Source organism: Ovis aries, chromosome 2, assembly GCF_016772045.2.
Source record: "Ovis aries strain OAR_USU_Benz2616 breed Rambouillet chromosome 2, ARS-UI_Ramb_v3.0, whole genome shotgun sequence".
NCBI lineage: Eukaryota > Metazoa > Chordata > Mammalia > Artiodactyla > Bovidae > Ovis > Ovis aries.
The window spans coordinates 227,003,565-227,023,616 of NC_056055.1; the positions used below are offsets into that span (position 1 = coordinate 227,003,565).

General features: G+C 39.3%; 1 protein-coding gene across 15 annotated transcripts in view; it reads right to left on the minus strand.

The window, feature by feature from the left end:
- DOCK10 (dedicator of cytokinesis 10) overlaps positions 1-20,052 on the minus strand; it is a 309,263-nt gene that overhangs the window by 91,784 nt on the left and 197,427 nt on the right. For all 15 annotated transcript variants that reach the window (XM_060410412.1, XM_042244317.1, XM_042244315.1 and 12 more), the window contains 7 exons: positions 17,395-17,578; positions 15,874-15,959; positions 15,515-15,598; positions 15,240-15,395; positions 4,512-4,733; positions 4,202-4,324; positions 1,826-1,908 (listed from right to left, as the gene is read on the minus strand). In XM_060410412.1, coding sequence (XP_060266395.1) covers positions 1,826-1,908; positions 4,202-4,324; positions 4,512-4,733; positions 15,240-15,395; positions 15,515-15,598; positions 15,874-15,959; positions 17,395-17,578 — 938 coding nt within the window. The remainder of the gene's footprint in view (positions 1-1,825; positions 1,909-4,201; positions 4,325-4,511; positions 4,734-15,239; positions 15,396-15,514; positions 15,599-15,873; positions 15,960-17,394; positions 17,579-20,052) is intronic.

The window sequence follows — 20,052 nt, forward strand, 5'->3', positions numbered from 1 at the left end:
GTTATGTTAGTTTCTACTGTACAGCAAAGTGCATCAGCTATATGAACACATATATCCCCTCTTTTTTTTGATTTCCTGCCCATTTAGTTCACCTCAGAGCACTGAGTAGAGTTCCCTGTGCTATACAGTAGGTTCACATTAGTGATCTACTTTATACATAGTATCAATAATGTCTATATGTCAATCCCAATCTCCCAATTCATCCCGACCTCCCTTTCCCCTCTTGGTGTCTATACTTTTGTTCTCTGCATCTTAGTTATCCTTTTTCTTGAAGCTTATGAGGAATAAAAAGAATTAAGTTCATTATAAAGGGCTCAGCATTCCTAAATAGCATCTTTTTTCAAACAGAATGGGGAGAGACATTAAAGGAGAGAAAATGATATTTATGATGTGCATTATGACAGCTGCCTTTGTGCTTATGACTGCATTACTGTTCACAAGGCAGGTGTTGTCAGCTTCATTCTGTAGATGGAGACCCTGAGACTCAGAAAGGAAACTAACTCAAAGTTATAGTCTATAGATGGCTCCTGGTCTGGACCACATTTGTCTCTTTCTCCTTAGAGGGTTGCCTTAGGGCAAACTAATTCCTACAGACTACATGAGTTTACCTTGATTACTGCTGCCCCAGATTTCCACATTTCTCCTCCTTGTATCTAAGGACTATCTCCAACTTTCAATACCAGTATCAAAGTTATGAAAGATATTGGTGAGTGTACTCTGGTTCTTCACCTCACTGGATACTGTATGACCTGAAAATGGCATAACTAACCAGTTCCCCCTTTCTCTGTATTTTAAAGTTCTTTGCATTGGGATGTAATCAATATTCAAATGGATACCCAATAGGTGTTCTTTTTTGGTAACACTAATTAATCCTTATTAGTTCATTCAGTTTGTACACTGTTGACCTTTTTCCACGTCTATGCCAGGCTCTTCTTCCTTTAAGAAATTAAGTACTGATAAAGACACAGACAGAGAAGGCAACGGCACCCCACTCCAGTACTCTTGCCTGGAAAATCCCATGGATGGAGGAGCCTGGTAGGCTGCAGTCCATGGGGTTGCTAAGAGTAGGACACGACTGAGCGACTTCGCTTTCACTTTTCACTTTCATGCACTGGAGAAGGAAATGGCAACCCACTCCAGTGTTCTTGCCTGGAGAATCCCAGGGACAGAGGAGCCTGGTGGGCTGCCGTCTATGCGGTTGCACAGAGTCGGACATGGCTGAAGCGACTTAGCAGCAGCAGCAGCAAAGACACAAGAAGACCGAGAGAGACAATAGTAATTGGTGTTTAAAAAGATCTGAAAGGCAATTTTTGTTCTTTATGCAGAGGTTATATACCCAGGTGGGTGACTCCACCATTACTGTCCACATAACTCAGCATTCTGCTCAGAGAGTCAACTGGTATTGATAAATGTGGCTACACTAATAAGTACCAAAATCAGAGAGTTTCAGGGATTGATCTGATAGCTTCATGTGACCATCCATATATAGACCTGTGTTTTCTGCATAGATGGAAACATGTAGCTGCATAAGAAATCATGGTGCTTCCATCTGAATTTTATATAATACAGATGTTATGACCATTGGATACCATACATACAATGCACCCGTGTCATGGTCCCAGTCTATTATGAGCTGACTTGCTAAATTGTAAAACACATGTTTCTAGGGAACTCCAGGTATTTATTTATGAAGATGAACACACTGGCATTCTTCTAGGTGTTGGCATGTTAAAAATAACAGGTAACACAGACATGTTCAAAACTGAAGCTTTCAATGTAGATTATAAATGCATTTCTATTCTGTTGGTTGCAACTGTCAACCTACCTCACTGCCCAAGCAAACGGCATGCGGTATTTTCCCAACTTGCTGCAGAACTGCCTGTTGGATTTCAGTATCTTTTGTGCATACTAAGGAAGTAAATAGAGACATTGTTTAGAACATCACTATAGAAACAGTCCATGTAAAATGGGAATAAATACTTTTCTGTGTTATCTTACATTGAAAATCAGTGAAATCCTGCTTTACTGGCCCAGAGATTCTACCCTATAAAGAGTGAAATGATGCCATCTGTGTTCAAATTATTGCATAAGGTTTTTCTTTCTTTAATTAGTTTTTAAACATCCTCTCTTTATTCCTTTTTTACTTCTCGGCCATCCCACGTGGCATGTGGGATCTTAGTTCCCTGACCAGAGATCGAACCAGTGCCCCCTGCTTTGGAAGCGTAGAGTATTAACCACTGGATCACCAGGGAAGTCTCTCTTCTTAGTTTAGAAATTTTAAATGCAGAAAACATCTTATCTTGGAACACCAACTTCACCCCCCCCCTTTCTTTTTCCTGACATAAGAGACCTTAAAATATTGAATGGAAAGAGTTATCAAATTTACATTCACGGTTTGCCCTATATTTCTTTTTGTTACGACAGCAGTCAGCAAATCTGTTCTGTCAAGAGTCACATGGTAAATATATAGGGATCTGCGGGCCATGTAGTCTGTCTCAGCTTCTTAGCTCTGTCACCACAGTAGGAAAGCAGCCAAAGATAATCTTAAATGAATCAGTGTAAATGTGTTTCAATAAAACTTTATTTACAAAAATAGGTGGCAGGCTGGGTTTTAAAGCACTCTCTCATAAATATGTTAGACATGGTCCTAAACTGTCACACACCCTCAAATTCAATTATTACACATTATTTTCCAATATACATCTTTGGGTGGATAATAAAAACTTTTTGTATTTATTTTCTATTAAAATAATAACACTCAATTATTTTAAAAATGCAGTGATTGAAAAGAGAAAGCAGAAACAATGTCCTGTAGTCCCACCATTTAAGGAACTTATGGCATTTTCTTTCCTCTTTCTTCATTTAGGTATTATCATAACTTGGTAAGCAATTATTTTACTTTTTTACTTAGCTCTGCATAAGCATTGCTGATGTCTTAGTAAACTGTATTTCCTTGTTTCCAGTCAGATTAATCCTAACTTTTCATTATTGTTAACACTTTGGTCCTTGGGAGTTAAAATTTTATCCTCATAAATTTATTTTCACCAATAGATTCTCAATTACAATTACTGTATCAAAAAACATAAGACGAGACTATACACTTTAAAAATTTCCAACTGGATACTCATTTCACTAATAAGGGACTGTTTCAAGACTCATATTTATCAAACTTGATGACTCATCAAGGCAGTGAGAAAGTCAATTCCTGGGCAGGCTGATAAGTCCGGTGTCCCGGAGGAGCAGAAAGGGGTCTGGGGCTCTCGAGGAGGAGATAGGGGTCTGGAATCCTCAAGAGGAGAAAAGGACAAATGTCTTTCTTTTTTTTTTCTCTACATTCTTTAGTCTTAGTCACATAAAACCTTTTTTTTTTTTTTAATTTAAGATGATTACACAACAAACAACTCAGTTTAAATTCTGTGCTAAGGATTATATAACAATAATGTATCCTGCTTGAGGACAGTTTCTCCTTCCTGAAAACCTTCTGACTAATCCTGCTGCTGCTGCTGCTAAGTCACTTCAGTCGTGTCCAACTCTGTGTGACCCCATAGACGGCAGCCCACCAGGCTCCCCGCTCCCTGGGATTCTCCAGGCAAGAACACTGGAGTGGGTTGCCATTTCCTTCTCCAATGCATGAAAGTGAAAAGTGAAAGTGAAGACGCTCAGTCGTGTCCGACTCTTTGCGACCCCATGGACCACAGCCTACCAGGCTCCTCCATTCATGGGATTGTCCAGGCAAGAGTACTGGAGTGGGGTGCCATCGCCTTCTCTTCTTCTCTGACTAATCCTGGTATCTTAAAATGTGTATTATGGGAGTGCGTCTGGTAAGATCTTTCTATTGTTAAATTCTAATCCTGTCATCTTAAAATGTAATTGTGGGAGTAGGTCTGGAAAATTTTTACAACCTGGAGACATTCTTTTGATTTATTGTAATAACCAAATGAAAAAGTATATAATTCCCTTGCTAAGACTAGCGAGGGGGGCACTCTCTGTCATGCCTATGTCAGAGGCTTTCTCTGTCCCTTTCAATAGTTTAATAAAACTCTGCTACACAAAAGCTCTTGAGTGATCAAACCTGGCCCCTCGTCCAGAAGCTGAATCTTTGGAGATCAGGAATCTGACATTGTTCATCGTAACCTATCAGCAGTGTGATTTTTATTTCTTGAAAGTAACTGAAATAATTCATTAAAAGATTATGCATTACCTTGTTGGAGTCTGGATTTTTAATATAAGGTTCAGCACCACTTGCAATGTTTCCCATCAGTACTTTTTCAATTTTGGCCACGAAAACAATTTCCGAGTGTGGATTGCTTATAGAAAATATAGCCTGTATACAAAGAAAACAAATAATAAGCATCTAGGAAACCACAATGAAGACATATACAAAAGTCTACTTTTACAGTACAACTTTAGGGGATTTTTTTATTTGGAAAACTGTTCATCTTATGTAATCTATTGGTAAGAACAATGGAAAAAACATCTTCCCTCCTATGAGAGATAAACAGAAGTGCAACCTGCTTTGGAAATTTTAGCCATTCTTCTGGAAATCCCTTGATGTGAGGTTCTCCTGATTGTCTGGGAGTGACAGTGTCTATGTTTCCATTTTCCACAGCCACAGATGCCCCTAAGATCATCTGCCTGACAGCAGTGTGGTTTAGATCCACATGGAAGTCGGCAGAAATCTTCCTGCTGTCTCTGAGGTCATAAAGTGCCACACTCACAAAAAAAGGCTCAATCTGCGGGAAGAAGAAAGAATTGGTGGTTTTGACATAAAACCATTACACAGACAATAGCCTCTTTAGTACAGTATTTAATAACACAATAGATAAAATACTACTGAGAGAGTCAATTACTAGGCAGGTTGATAAGAAGTCTGGGGTCCCCGAGGAGGAGAGAGGGCTCTGGGGCTCTCAAGGAGGAGATAGGGGTCTAGAATTCTCAAGGAGGAGGAAAGGACAAATGTCTTTTATTTTCTCTACATTCCTTAGTCTTAGTCACATAAAATGTGTTTTTCTTTAAGCCAAGAACTGATGATTACACAACAAACAACTCAGTTTAAACTCTGTATTAAGGATTATAGAACAATGTATCCTGCTTGAGGACAGTTTCTCCCTTCTGTGAGTGCAGTTCAGTACAGTCCCTCAGTCATGTCCAACTCTTTGCAACCTCATGGACTGCAGTGTGCCAGGCTTCCCTGTCCATCACCAACTCCCAGAGTTTACTCAAACTCATGTCCATTGAGTCAGTGATGCTATCCAACCATCTCATCCTCTGTCGACCCCTTTTCCTCCCGCCTTCAATCTTTCCCAGCATCAGGGTCTTTTCCAATGAGTCAGTTCTTGCCATCAGGTGGCCAAAGCATTGGAGTTTCAGCTTCAGCATCAGTCTTTCCAATGAACACCCAGGACTGATCTTTAGGATGGACTGGTTGGGTCTCCTTGCAGTCCAAGGGACTCTCAAGAGTCTTCTCCAACACCACAGTTCAAAAGCATCAATTCTTCATGCTCAGCTTTCTTTATAGTCCAACTCTCACATCCATACATGACTACTGGAAAAACCATAGCTTTGACTAGATGGACCTTTGTTGGCAAAGTAATGTTTCTGCTTTTTAATATGCTGTCTAGGTTGGTCATAGCTTTTCTTCCAAGGAGCAAGCATCTTTTAATTTCATGGCTGCTGTCACCATCTTCAGTGATTTTGGAGCCCAAGAAAATAAAGTCTGTCACTGTTTCCCCATCTATTTGCCATGAAGTGATGGGACCAGATGCCATGATCTTTGTTTTCTGAATGTTGAGTTTTAAGCCAAATTTTTCACTCTTCTCTTTCACTTTCATCAAGAGGCTCTTTAGTTCTTCTTCACTTTCTGCCATAAGGGTGGCGTCATCTGCATATCTGAGGTTCTTGATATTTCTCCTGGCAATCTTGATTCCAGCTTGTGCTTCATCCAGCCCAGCGTTTCTCATGATGTACTCTGCATATAAGTTAAATAAACACGGTGACAAGGTGACAATACAGCCTTGATGTAATCCTTTCCTGATTTGGAACCAGTCCATTGTTCCATGTCCAGTTCTAACTGTTGCTTCCTGACCTGCATACAGATTTTTCAAGAGGCAGGTCAGGTGGTCTGTATTCCCATCTCTTTCAGAATTTTCCACAGTTTATTGTGAGCCACACAGTCAAAGGCTTTGGCATAGTCAATAAAGCAGAAATAGATGTTTTTTCTGGAACTCTCTTGCTTTTTCGATGATCCAATGGATGTTGGCAATTTGATCTCTGGTTTCTCTGCCTTTTCTAAAACCAGCTTGAACATCTAGAAGTTCACGGTTCACGTACTGTTGAAGCCTGGCTTGGAGAATTTTGAGCATTACTTTACTAGCATGTGATATGAGTTCAATTGTGTGGTAGTTTGAGCATTCTTTCTGAAAACCTTCTGACTAATCCTGATATCTTCGAATGTATACATTATGGGAGTGGGTCTGGTAAAATCTTTCTATTTTTAGTTCTAATCCTGTCTTCTTAAAATGTAAATTATGGGAGTGTGTCTAGTAAGATCTTTACAACCTTGAGGCATTTTTTTGATTTATTGTAACAACTAACTAAAAAAGTTATAATTCCCTCACTTAGACTAGTGAGGGGGACACTCTCTGTCCACCTTCTGATGTCTATGTCAGAGGCTTTCTCTGTCCCTTTTTCATACTTTAATAAAACTCTGCTACACAAAAGCTCTGGAGTGATCAAGCCTGGTCCCTGTTCCTGAAATTAAATCTTTGGAGATCACAAATCTGATACCATTCACTGTAAGCTATTATTACTATTTATATAGTATAATATTTCTATTTATATGCAATACATAATACTATATATTACATATGTTATATAGTCATTAAATATATTTTTCCTTACTTCTTTCTTTATTTTGGTTGAGTCATGAGTCATATGGGTCTTAGTTTCTTGACCAGGGATTAAACTTGTGCCTCCTGCACTGGAAGTCTATTATGTATTTTACATATAATATGCAAAATATAATATTTGTATAAAATCATATAATACACATACACACACATATGTATGTATATAGACTCACAGATTGTTATTTTATTCAGTAAATTTCCATCGCTTACTATCATTATTTAGAGTGATACTCAAGTTGTCCTAGATTTGGCTAGAGGTACACCCTTCAGTGTAGCTCCTATGTCTCTATGGCAGGTCTTCATCGTTTTTGGAGTACCTCTTTCTGTACCCAACAAGGTTTTTCAGGTTCATCCTTACTCTTCATGCCCCAGCCATTCCTCCAAAGACCCTTGGTTCCTGTGAGTGAGGGTGACACTTTGAAATCAAGATCTGGGTGCTTGTTAGGCTCACTGTTTCTGGGACACACACACACACACACATACATACATGCACACAATATTCACAGCTACAATTGTAACTGAGCAGACCCTATGGGGCCTTCCCAGGACAGGCCTTCCCCCATATCCTTTGCTTTAGCACCTCTTGGAAGTACCTAGATAATATTAATAGTTGTTATTTAGTCACTCAGTTCTGTCCAACTCTTTGTGACCCCATGGATTGTAGCCCGTCAGGTTTCTCTGTCCATGGGATTTCCTAGGAAGAACATTGGAGTAAGTTGCCATTTCTTTCTTCACGGCCTTCTCTGGTGGCTCAGATGGCAAAGCATGTGCCTACAATGGAGGAGACCCGGGTTCAATACCTCGGTCGGGAAGATTCCCCTGGAGAAGGAAATGGCAACGCAGTCCAGTATTCTTGCCTGGAAAATCCCATGGATGGGGGAGCCTGGTAGGCTACAGTCCATGGGGTTGCAAAGAGTTGGACATGACTGAGCGACTTCACTTTCTTTCTCCAAGGATCTTCCTGACCCAGAGATCAAACCAGTATCTCCTGCACTGGCAGGTGGAGTCAGGATTCTTTTATCACTGAGCCGCCTGGGAAGCCCTAGATAACAGTATTTCATGCAGATTTCCTGAGTTCTTCTGCAGATATGAAATCCACCCTTCCTCCCCCCGCAGCCCCCCAGCCCCCCCGCAAAAAAAAAAAAAAAGCAACAAACCAACAAGGAAGAACTACCTGATGACCAGGAGCACATAGCCCCAGGCCTCCTTGAGCCTAAGGATGAATAACGTTAACCCCTGCAACAGGACCCTGCTACGTCACCATCAGCCAATCAGAGAACTGTTCACAAGCTGATCACACCCTCAGATGCCTGCATCATCTTCCCTTTAAAAATGTTTTGCTGAAACCTTTTGCAGAGCTAAAGGCTTTTTAGAGCATGAGCCAACCTGTTTCCTTGCATGGCCTTGCAATAACCTCTCTCTGCTCCAGACTCTTATGTTTCAGTTTGTTCGGCCTCATTGTGCTTCAGGCACATGAGCTTGTGTTAACAATGATTTCTTTATCACTATCTGTATGTGAATATTTGCAAAGAACTCATGGGCTCATGCTGTAGCTCCATTTCCAATCAAGATCCTCAGAAGTTCTTTCTAAGCTTTCCCTTTTTCATATTTGTAAAGATTTCTTCCAGTAGTGAAAAACTTGACTCATCAATAATTACTTATTTCTTCAATCAGTTTACTTTTGGTTTCAAAGTAACCCATCTCCCAATCATAGTAGCATCTTCTCTCGCTGCCTCCTCTGTACTATCTTGCACAGTGCCCCACTTCCCGACAAGTCCAAGGGCGTGGCACCTCTCAGTCTCCATGTGGCTTTCTCCCCCGAATCATCTGGGGTTCTTGGGCTCACTCAGCTCCAAGCCTCAGTGTGACTGCCCTCTCGACCTCTTGCTACCATGCTAGGAAGGAAGAGGAAGATATGACTAAAGGGAAAATGAGAAGGTAAAGGAAGATGGAAAGGGAAGGAAGAGTTTCTTATTTGAGTAAAGAAGTAGAAGTTTGGTAAAGAGGAGTTTATAAGGGCTTCCAGTAAGTGGAGTGACATGGGCAAAGTCACAAAGACATGAAACAACACAGGTTTAGAGTGAGATCAGAGTGGAAGCACAGTAGGATGTGTTTGTAGAAAATACACTTGAGAAACATTAGGGAGGGACAACTAGAAGCCTCGGAAACGCACTGCATGTGTGTGTGTGTGTTGGTTGGCTGGAGAGATGGTTCACAGGGCCGTGAATTAAAGAAAATTCTCAGGTTTGGGACCATAGAAATTAAGTGAATGACAATGCCATTCACTAATGTATAGGATGAAGATACAAAGATGAATTCTTCAGCACAGAAAGTCATTTGCAGCACATTCCAGGAGCAGTGGGGTATATGAGTGTTGAGCTCAGTCAAGGAAATTGGGCTGGAGAGTAGAAAATGAAAGATTTGGGTGTGTGGGTTCCTATGCAAGCATGAAATGAAAAAAAGAGAAAATCCTAGGAAATGGCAGAATGGCATCCTAGGAAATATGAACATGCATGGGATAGAGATGGGAGAGGGAAAACCAGTTTACAAAGAAGACTGGGGAGTGGAGAGGGATTTTTTAAAACAAGTTGACAAAAATGTTTAATGCTGCCAGAGTATCACAGACACTGAAGAAGAAAGATTTAATAAAGAAATAATTTTCAACTAGAAAAATGTCAAATGCAATAGAATTTAAATAGGACAGAAATATAGATATGTAATTATATTCACAGATATATGTATAATATACATATGGGTAATTATATATACATATGTAAATACATGCATATGTAATTAACTATAGACTTTTTAAAATGTATATACTTATAAAAAGGTTTTAAAGTTTTGTTTATGCTACTTAATCTTGAACTGATGCCTCTCATCCACCAATATTCTGTGGATAGGTAGGTTATATACAGAAAACACATTGTGAGTAAGTTTATCACTATACAGATTCACATGTCATCAATTTTGCTGAATGTTTGATAAGTATCTTGTGTTCTTTGAAATGCAGGAATATGGCTAGCTTATAATAAGGGTATTAGTTTAATTCCTTAAAATTAGCAATATCTGGCAGATCCCTTGCTGTTAGAATTATACATATAATATAAAATTCAACAAATTAAAAAAAAAAGACAAAATGTAAAAGTTTCATATTTTACCAATTTAATTTAGAAAAACTCTTGGTTTGTGGTACTGGTAGTCTGCCAAGAGTTGAAAAATACAAAATTAAATGAAATAATTCAGGTAGGAACCCAAAACACATTGAAGGTCACAGGAAAAAATCCTTATTATTTTGCAGATTGCCTCCTTTTGATTTTCACTTCTGCTTTGTTAATGGAAATAAATTACCTATTTTGATAATCAATCAAAAATAAAGCTCATATGGTGATTCACTTATTTCTTCTAATTCATCTTTTCAACTTAAATGTCACATCTTACTTTTTGAATCACTGGTTTTTCAATAAATATTTGTTTAGTAAAGCACCTACAAAGCCCAACAAATCATCATAGGTTTCTTGCTTAAAATTCTGTATTTTTCTTTAAAAAAATTTAAGAACATGAAATTCTAAATGTACTTCTGCTGTAAAGCAGCTTCATTAGTTCAGATTTTTGGATCAATTTCTATTTTCAAAGAAATATTTTATACTCTAAAGCCATCAACTTGAAGTCGGTTTTCAATTGACTGACTGAAAAATTATATGCTGTCAAGTATTGTTTCCTCATCATGAAAAAGTTCTTTTGGGGAGTCTTTTTAAAAGCTCATTCATTAAATGCAACTGCATTGTTGTTGGCTCTTCAGCAACTTGGAGAAACATTTCAATTAGTTTAAAAGCATGTTCGCTGAGTTAAAAACAATGAGTTTAAAAATAGCAACATGAATAAATGAGTGTCATTGAATAATCGCAAAAAGATTTTTTAAAACAACGCCATTACATATAAAATTGAAGTTGAGTCCAGATGAGCCTGTTTTATCAGTTTTTTACATTGTTTATAAGCACTTTGAAACTATTCTTAAAAGTATTTTCTTAGTTTTTGTTTTAACATTTGTATCAATTACAAAATTAATTAAAAATGATACAGACATACAGAACACTTGAAAACAACTTATCCCTTTGGCCTGACAGATACGAAAGGGCTCCCAAAAGATGCTCTTTGAACTGGACATATTCTCTTGCCCAAGACTGAGCCAAATACAAATGTTTAGCTTCTGAATATGGGCTTTAATATAGAGATGGGAATCCAACAGGCTCCCCAGGTGGCGCTAGTGGTAAAGAACCTGCCCTCTAATGCACAAGACTAAAGAGACGTGGGTTTGATCCCTGGGTTGGGAAGATCCCCTGGAGAAGGAAATGGCAACCCACTCCAGTATGCTTGCCTGGAGAATCCCATGGACAGAGGAGCTTTGAGAGCTACAGTCCATAGGGTCTCAAAGAATCGGACATGACTGATATGACTTCACACGCACACATAGGAATCCACGTGGAGGGAGTCGCATGCCCCTGGCACTGGAAAGAAAGCCCATTCTCTTTGATGTTTGTTTCTAAATTTGAGTTTTTAATCACACTTAAGGATGTACTTTGGCTTCCCTGGTGGCTTAGCAGTAAAGAACCTGCCTGAAGAGACTTGGGTTTGATCCCTGAGTTGGAAAGATCCCGTGGAGAAGGAAATGGCAACTCACTCCAGCATTATTGTCTGGGAAATCCCATGGACAGAGGAGCCCGGTGGGCTACAGTCCATGGGGTTGCAGAAGAGTCAGACATGACTTAGCAACTAAACAACAAGAAGGATGTATTTGGTCAAAAAAGAATTCATTTTTATTTAATAAAATGATTAAGGGATATTATGATTTAGGTTAAATTTTCCTGATATTTCTAAATAGTTTCGAGACTAAGTTTCTAGTTTTTTTTTTTTTTTTTACTTTATTTTTTTAAATCCCAAGTGAAAATATGTTCTGAATACTCCTAACACTTTCACATAAAGGAACATTTTTCCTGCTATAGTCATCTTCCATGTGGCCACATCTACCATGCTTTTCTCTGGCTTTATGTTACTCAGCTTCTTAGCACCATTCCACACAGCTGACTCTTTCTTTCTTGGCCTCATGAGTCAGTCTTTCCTGGTTTATCCCTACATCAATGACCATTCCTTCTGAGTTTTCTTTGGTTACTTCAATATTCATCCATTTAATATTTCTTACATACACAAAGATTTCTACATGATTCCCTGTATGTCACTGCCTGGACTAGCCTTTCAGATTTATATCTCTGTTCATGCCATTCCCTTGAGTTCTAAACATGTGTTTGAATCTGCCTAATGGACATCTTGATTTGGATATTGAGTAGGCCAATTAAGCTTCACATGGCCATAATGTACTTTTTGGCCTGTATCCCCCAAATCTGCTCTTCCTCTAGTCTTGTCCTCCTAGTAAGGATACCCCTATGCATATAAGGGTCTAAAGCAAAAACTAGAGACTCATCCTTGAGATTTCTCTTCTCCTTATCCTGTATATCCCACATATCCAAAAAATCTGTCAATTCAATTTACAAAACGTCAGTCAAACCCATCCATTCCTCTCCTTCCTCTTTGCCAGTCCTAGAGCAAGCCACTCTGTGAACTGTAGTAATAAACTTCTGTTTTCCTTTTCGCCTCATTTCTTTCAGTCCATTCCTCTGACGGGATGTTTTAAGAACACAAATTCTTAAATTAGAATTAAGAATTAGAATTAGATCAAACCATTTTAAAGTGCTTCAAACCCTAGGAGAGCCTCCGATTACACTAAGGATAAATCTGAACTCTTCACCACAGTGTAGAAGACCCTATCTACTCCTACTCTGTGCTGTTTCTCCCACCCCCTCTTGGTCTGCCCTTCCCTTTACTATTTCCCTTCAGTTCCTAGGATCTGCCAACGTTACCAGTCTCAGGGAACTTCACACTTGTTCTTTCTTCTGCCTGGAACCTTTTGCCCTGACCTGATGTCTTCCCTTTCTCAACCTTGGTCTCTGTTCACATGTCACCCTCTCAGAGAGGCCTCCTGCGGGCATCTCATCCTCAGTAGCTCTCCTCTCGGTTATTCTGGATCATATCTCTATATATTGATTTACTTTAAAGAACTCTGCACAGTGTGCAAGTTTCTAGTTAATTCATTTGTTTCCTTATTTACTTCGGTCTTTTCCCAAAGATTCTAGTCTTCAAGAGGCTAGGGACCTTGTTCATCTTGTTCCCTGCTGTTTCTCCAGTACTTAGAACAAGTCTGCGGCTTGCCTGATAGCTCAGTTGGTAAAGAATCTGCCTGCAATGCAGGAGACCCTGGTTCGATTCCTGGGCTGGGGAGATCTGCTGGAGAGGGGAAAAAGTGACCCACTCCAGTATTCTGGCCTGGAGAACTCCATGGACTGTATAGTCCATGGGGTTTCAAAGAGTCCTTGGAAGAAAAGCTATGACCAACCTAGACAGCATATTGCAAAGCAGAGACATTACTTTGCTAACAAAGCTCCATCTAGTCAAAGCTATGGTTTTTCCAGTAGTCATGTATGGATGTAAGAGCTGGACTATAAAGAAAATTGAGCGCCGAAGAATTGATGCTTAAACTATGGTGTTGGAGAAGATTCTTGAGATTCCCATGGACTTCAAGGAGATCCAGTCAGTCCATCCTAAAGGAGATCAGCCCTAAGTGTTCATTGGAAGGACTGATGCTGAAGCTGAAACTCCAATACTCTGGCCTCCTGATGTGAGGAACTGACTTAACGCAAAAGACCCTGATGCTTGGAAAAACTGAAGGCGGGAGGAGAAGGGGTCGACAGAGGATGAGATGGTTGGATGGCATCATCAACTTGATTGAAATGAGCTTGAGTAAACTCTGGGAGCTGGTGATGGCAGGGAGGCCTGGCGTGCTGCAGTCCATGAGGTCACAGATAGTCGGACACGACTGAGCAACTGAACTGAACTGAACTAGAACAAGTCTAGCTCCATTAGGTGCACTGAATAAAGTATTTGCTGGAGAATGAATAAATGCAACTTTAACTACTTTCACTCTGTCACATACCTAGGGCAAGTTACAGTTTATAAAATATGAAGAAACTTCTTTTGGGGGGAAGATTCTTACTGGAAATACATTTCAGTTTTAGCTCATTTGTCAACAAGAATCTCACAGGTAACATTGAAAACATCAATATCTTACATGCATCATATTTACAAATTCTCCTCATTAAACCTGAGGTCCACAGCACACACCATTACCCTGCTACTGGAACAGGAAGAAGGAGGCTCAGAGAAACATTAAGGTACTTGAAGACCCAAGGGAAGCAGGTTACAGTCTTTCTGAAAGGGTTCACCCATTTGCCTGCTACTCACCGTCAAACTAACAAGGCTTATTTTACTACATTATAAATAGAGAGGTATATGGATTGTGTATACAATTTGCAGAAAAATGTCATACTGTTTCTACGTTCTAAAAGCAGATGTGGCTTGTATCATGGATTTGGAAATAAGTTCTTTAAGGTGAAAGATGACAATTAAAGGATGATTTATTAGAAATAAGAACAGAATGCATTAAAAAAGAATGAAAAGGGACATGCCAATATATTAACAAGGATTTCTGATGTTAAGATTGAGTACTTTTTCTTTCTTTCTTTATAGTTCAACCTTTGATGATATTTATGCTAACAAAATGTGCCCTTCCCACCCATACAGTCACAATTAGTATAGAATGTCCCCTAGAATACTAAAAATGAACTCTCAAGAGAGCCCATTTAGTAAGAAGAGGAATTGTTATTGATTTAATGAGTACAGTGATGTTTCCCAAATATCAGTGAAGCGCCTTTTTCCCCTACCATTTACATGTATTATTTATTTAATATTTATATATTATTCTACTTGACTCACTATTTAGCCTTGTTGTAAGCAGTAGTAGCTATGAAATTACAGTGTTAATTTGTTCACTATTAATTTTCTCTAATATACATTAAAGTTAACATATGAACATTAAAATAAAAGTGTGGATTTAAAAGCCATCAAGTTCCACCAGGAAGATACAAACAGTATATCTGGAAACTCTGAACTATTGGGCTGATTTAATGGAAAGAACCATAAAGCAGAGTCCTTTTGTTGCTCCTTCTGTAAGTTAAAAGGGAAACTTTGTGGCAGTATAATTGACAATTCTACTTCAGAACTTGTGCACTTTAGTCAAGTGGAAAAATGCTGTCAATCATATTCCTTGGTACAATAGAGGGTGTGAACTCAGTTCCTGGAATCATCAGGAATAGAAAAGATTTTAACGAGGGTGGTGTGATGCTGGCTGAGGGTACAGGATGTATCAGAAGAGAAACTTACATTTGTTATCGGATCATTTTCATTCTCTGTCACACATCCCTGAAGATTTAAGTTGAGAGCTTTACAAATGATCATGATTCTCTTGGTGGCCTTCTCTTCAAATGGTTTGATCACAAACTCGGGTTCTAAAAGGTCTTTTTTCTGAAGTTTCAAGCTCTAAAAAAGTTTGGAAAGTTTTACTCAACACACACCCATCATAAGAAAAGAGCTTCTAAATTATAAACCGCAACTGTACAAGTCAAGTTCACATCTGCTTAAAGAGAATTCTGACTTACATCTATATCTGGATCCAGTGAGAACAGATTTAGCCTCTCCATGTTTCGAGTTGCTTTGACAGTCTCTTCAGTTTCTGTGAGGTACTACAGAGAAAAAGTGTTAGTTCTTAGTTTCTACTTAGCTGCAAACCTACAGCCCAGCCCCATACATATGGCCAAGAAACAGTCCCTTAGTATTAACACTGTTTTAATATCATCTATCAACACTCTGCAATCTTACAGAAACATGCTTTTTGTTTTCTGGCTGTTGTGTTTCTTAGTCTAAATCTTAAAAGAAAGCATTTACATTTTTTTCCATGAAAGCGATAAGTAATAAGTAATTCGAGTTTCTTTGCACAGAAAAATGTCAGCTTTATTACTTTCGTGAAGTCTGGGTGCAGGCTGTTTTCTGAAGAATCAGCTTCCTCCGGTGTGCTTTCACAAGTTACAGCATTATCCAGGGAATCTTGAAAAGATACATCAAGACCAGGTCATTAAATAATCCTCATGAATCACTCATTTTTCAAGCCTGTGACATATGGAAACTGGGGTAGACTCAAGAGTGATGAAGGATGGACACTGGTGAGAAGATACCTTCACTGTGCCCTGGCTCTAGTCCTCCCATATAGTTGGAAAAACTGGGCCTGGAAATAGGATGTCCTGGTGATCATTTTGGGACACTCTTCATGACACCATCCTGTGCCCATAAGAACTCTGAACCCTTACAATACTACATTTATACTTGGGGTTGTCTTGTCTCACTTCATCAATGTATACTAAAGCTTTCTTACATATGAAAATATTTTTGATAATTCTCTCAGGCCATCAACATAAAACCTACATTCTAGCTTTAGTAACTCTCTAGGACTCTGTAAATATTAATATTCTAGTTGATGATTATTAAGTAAATCATGAGTGTAAAACACCTACTACAGTCTATAGCAGGTGTTAAAATCAACACTAATTTTATTCTTCCCTATCCCATGGCTCTTGTACATGATAGGCTACCAGAACTTAAAGACTCTTTGGGGGACCTCCCTGGTGGTTCAGTGATTAAAAATCCTCCTTCCAATGCAGAGGATGTGGGCTCAATCCCTGGTAGGGGAACTAAGATCCCACATGCCCCGGGGCAACTAAGTCTGAGTGTCATAACTAATACTCAATGTAGTCAAATAAATACATTAACTAAAAAAATAAAGACTTTCTGGTTTTAATGTCCCATGGTATTGTGCAAAATGTCTTAGAACAGTTTTCCTTTGGGAAGAGTGACTGAGTCTGAGAATAAACCTGTCTTCCACATGACTATTAATATAAACCTGTTTTCTTCCTCTTCTTTTCACCATTTTTTCCCCTTTCTCTTGGTCTCTTCCCTTTGCCTAGAATGGATTAGAGTCTGATGAAAGAACTGGGATGGGAAGAAGAATAATTTTTTATTTTATAAAAATCTCTGATCTCACGCAAAATTTATGGAACTTTCGCAACTTGCCTTATCTCCATGGGGTCAAAAGCACACATGAAAGATGCTTTTCAACTATTAGGAAAGGATGCATATTTGTCATTACACAGTAATGTTCATTAATTAAATTTAATGGGATCAATAAAACACAGAATCCCCTCTAACATCCCATTAGACATGGTCATTTTTTAAAATATTGCTGATCAATGATTCCCAATATCATTTGCTGGATGTTGGCCTCAAATCACTGCTAGTCAACTTAAAAATCATACCTCTGTAAGGTGACCCCCACTATTCAGTAAAAGTAAAGGTCTGGGGGTGATTTCCTGGAGCAAATAGCTCAGGGTTGGATGAGCTAGACCTGACAGCTACCAGGGTTATTAGCAGCTAAAATGAACCAAATGCACAGGTCACAGCTGGCAAGGGAGGCAGGTAGTGTGCTCACCCAGCCCCAGATCCGTGAGCTCTGCACTCCTCCTGACCTGAGGGGGCCCCTCAGGACTGATCTGCAGGATTCGGTTGAGGGTGTGGATCCATTCGTCCATATCTGACTCCGTCTCAGCGGCCAACACAAAATATGTCAGGTCATTCATTTTCAATTCAAAGGCATATTTTCTTAGTCTGTTATTCTGCAGCATAAAAAGAAAAAATACCAACTAGGTCTTAGAGAGTGAGAGATATTTTTGTGTGGGGTTTTCCACACAAGGAGGTAACATCAAAGAGATTTTCCCAAACAGACAAAAGTTTAGATGGGTAAGAATTATTTGGGGCTTCCCAGGTGGTGGTAAAGAATCTGCCTGCCAATGAAGTAGACATGAGAGACATAGATTCGATCCCTGGGTGGGGAGAGGCCTGGAGGGCTATAATCCATGGGATCACAAAGAGCTGGGCATGACTGAGCACACCACATTTGCATCTACAAGAATTATTTTATTAGGTTTCTTTCAAGGATTTTTGGACAAAGAGGTATTTTAAGGTTTTTGTTGATGGGGTGAGCATGTAGACACAAACATTTCATCTTCAGGCATGGGGGAAGTATATTCTAAGCTTCTTTAAACAGTTTTTGAGTTGCTACCTTCACTTTCTCATCTTGTGTTCTGTCCACAATTCAGTCCAGTTGCAGTTTTGATCCCATCATATCCCAGAGGCTGCACTTGCCAAGGTCACCAACAAACTACGTTGCTGTACTACCCTAAGGACTATACAATCTTTGTTGACCTTTCGGCAGAATTGACACAGTGGCTACTTCCTCCTTCATGAAACCCATCTCTCTGGTTTCCATGACTACACTCTATTTCAGTTTTCTTTCCTCCTGAATGGCCACCACTTTTCACAGTCACCTCTACTGGCTCTTCCTTACTTTGTGACTTGCCATGCTAACCTCAGCTCTGCTTTAGATTCTTTTCTTCCTTATCCAGTCCAATGACTTTAAATGACATCCACATGCCAGGGGTTCCCAATTCCTTTCTCTGCCTCTGGCTTCTTCATCAACCTCCAGACTTTTGTCTTACTTGACATCTCTACTTGCATTTTGTGACCAACCCATGAAGTTTTGTTCTAGTTTGCTGGATGTGCTCCCATCATAGACTCATAGACTTTGTTGCTGCCATAAAGGCCTGAAACAACCCTCCCATCCCACTCACCAGGTATGTATTTACACACATAACACTATGTTTGCCTTTTACACACTTAGGTGACTTGTATTCACTCTTCAGATCTGAACTAAAATTATCCTTGCTCAATGAAACTTTCTCAATTCCCCAGTTAAGACAAGGTTCTTGTCCTCCAGGGTACGCACAAAAATTTGGGATTACACGCTTATTCACTTTCATTTGTTTGTTTGCACAGCACATTCCTCCCTTACAACTGCCTTCATGAGAGCTGGAGCACCACTATATCCTATCACAGTGCCATCACACAGAAGGATTCAACAGTGCTTTCAAAACAATTATTTATTATGAATGGGATGGGAGAGGTTCCAATCCTTGGGAATGAATGAACAACTGAAGAAATAAAATAACAAATGAAAAACAGAGATTCTCTGTTGTGCAGAGAATTAAAGTGGTCTGATTCGATGAGTAACTACCTTAGATTAGACTTTCACAGAAGGTGAAATCTATAAAAAGAAGTGAGCTGTTTAAAGATCTGCTGCTGCTGCTGCTAAGTCGCTTCAGTCGTGTCCGACTCTGTGCGACCCCATAGACGGCAGCCCACTAGGCTCCTCTGTCCCTGGGATTCTCCAGGCAAGAACACTGGAGTGGGCTGCCATTTCCTTCTCCAATGCATGAAAGGCAAAAGTGAAAGTGAAGTCGCTCAAGTCGTGCCCGACTCTTAGCGATCCCATGGACTGCAGCCTACCAGGCTCCTCCGTCCATGGGGTTTTCCAGGCAAGAGTACTGAAGCACAATTAAAGTAGTGGGAATACAAAAGCAGATTATTATAGCAGTTTATATACATTTCTGCCATGAGATTAGAAATATAAAGGCAAAGTAGAAACTTCTCCCAATGATAACTAAAGTTATGTAACCTGGGGTGGTTGAAAGAATTCATGAAGATATTCCATCCTCAAATCACTCCCAGGTAACTCTGATACAAGTACTCAATTCTTACCCACACTGTTCTAAAGCCTAAGAGCACTCACAGCTGTAGTAAAGCAAGACTCTATACAATTAAAGTAAGTAAAATGCAAATAAGAGTAGAAATCAAAGATGAGAGTGTCACTCTAGTGTGGGGGTACAACTTAAACATCAAGGTATAAACTCTTTCTGAGAACAAGACTGCTGTTTCTTGGAGGCAAAAGAGAATAATCTTTAATATACTTCTGGTAATCTTCTCTTCCTTTGGGATGCTCTGAGAACTTCCCAAAATAGCTTTCAACTGCCACAATAGCATGATTACTACTACTAACATGACACTTTTTAAACATTTGCTGGCTAGGTATCTGGCACTGTGCTGAGGATTTTACAGTCATCATTTTTATTTAAATCTCATAACAACTCTATGAGAGACACTGTTATCATTCCATTCAGCATATGAAAACACTGAGGCTTGGGGAGACAAATGAAAACCTGTTTGGAATACATGGACAGTGAGTGTTGGAGAC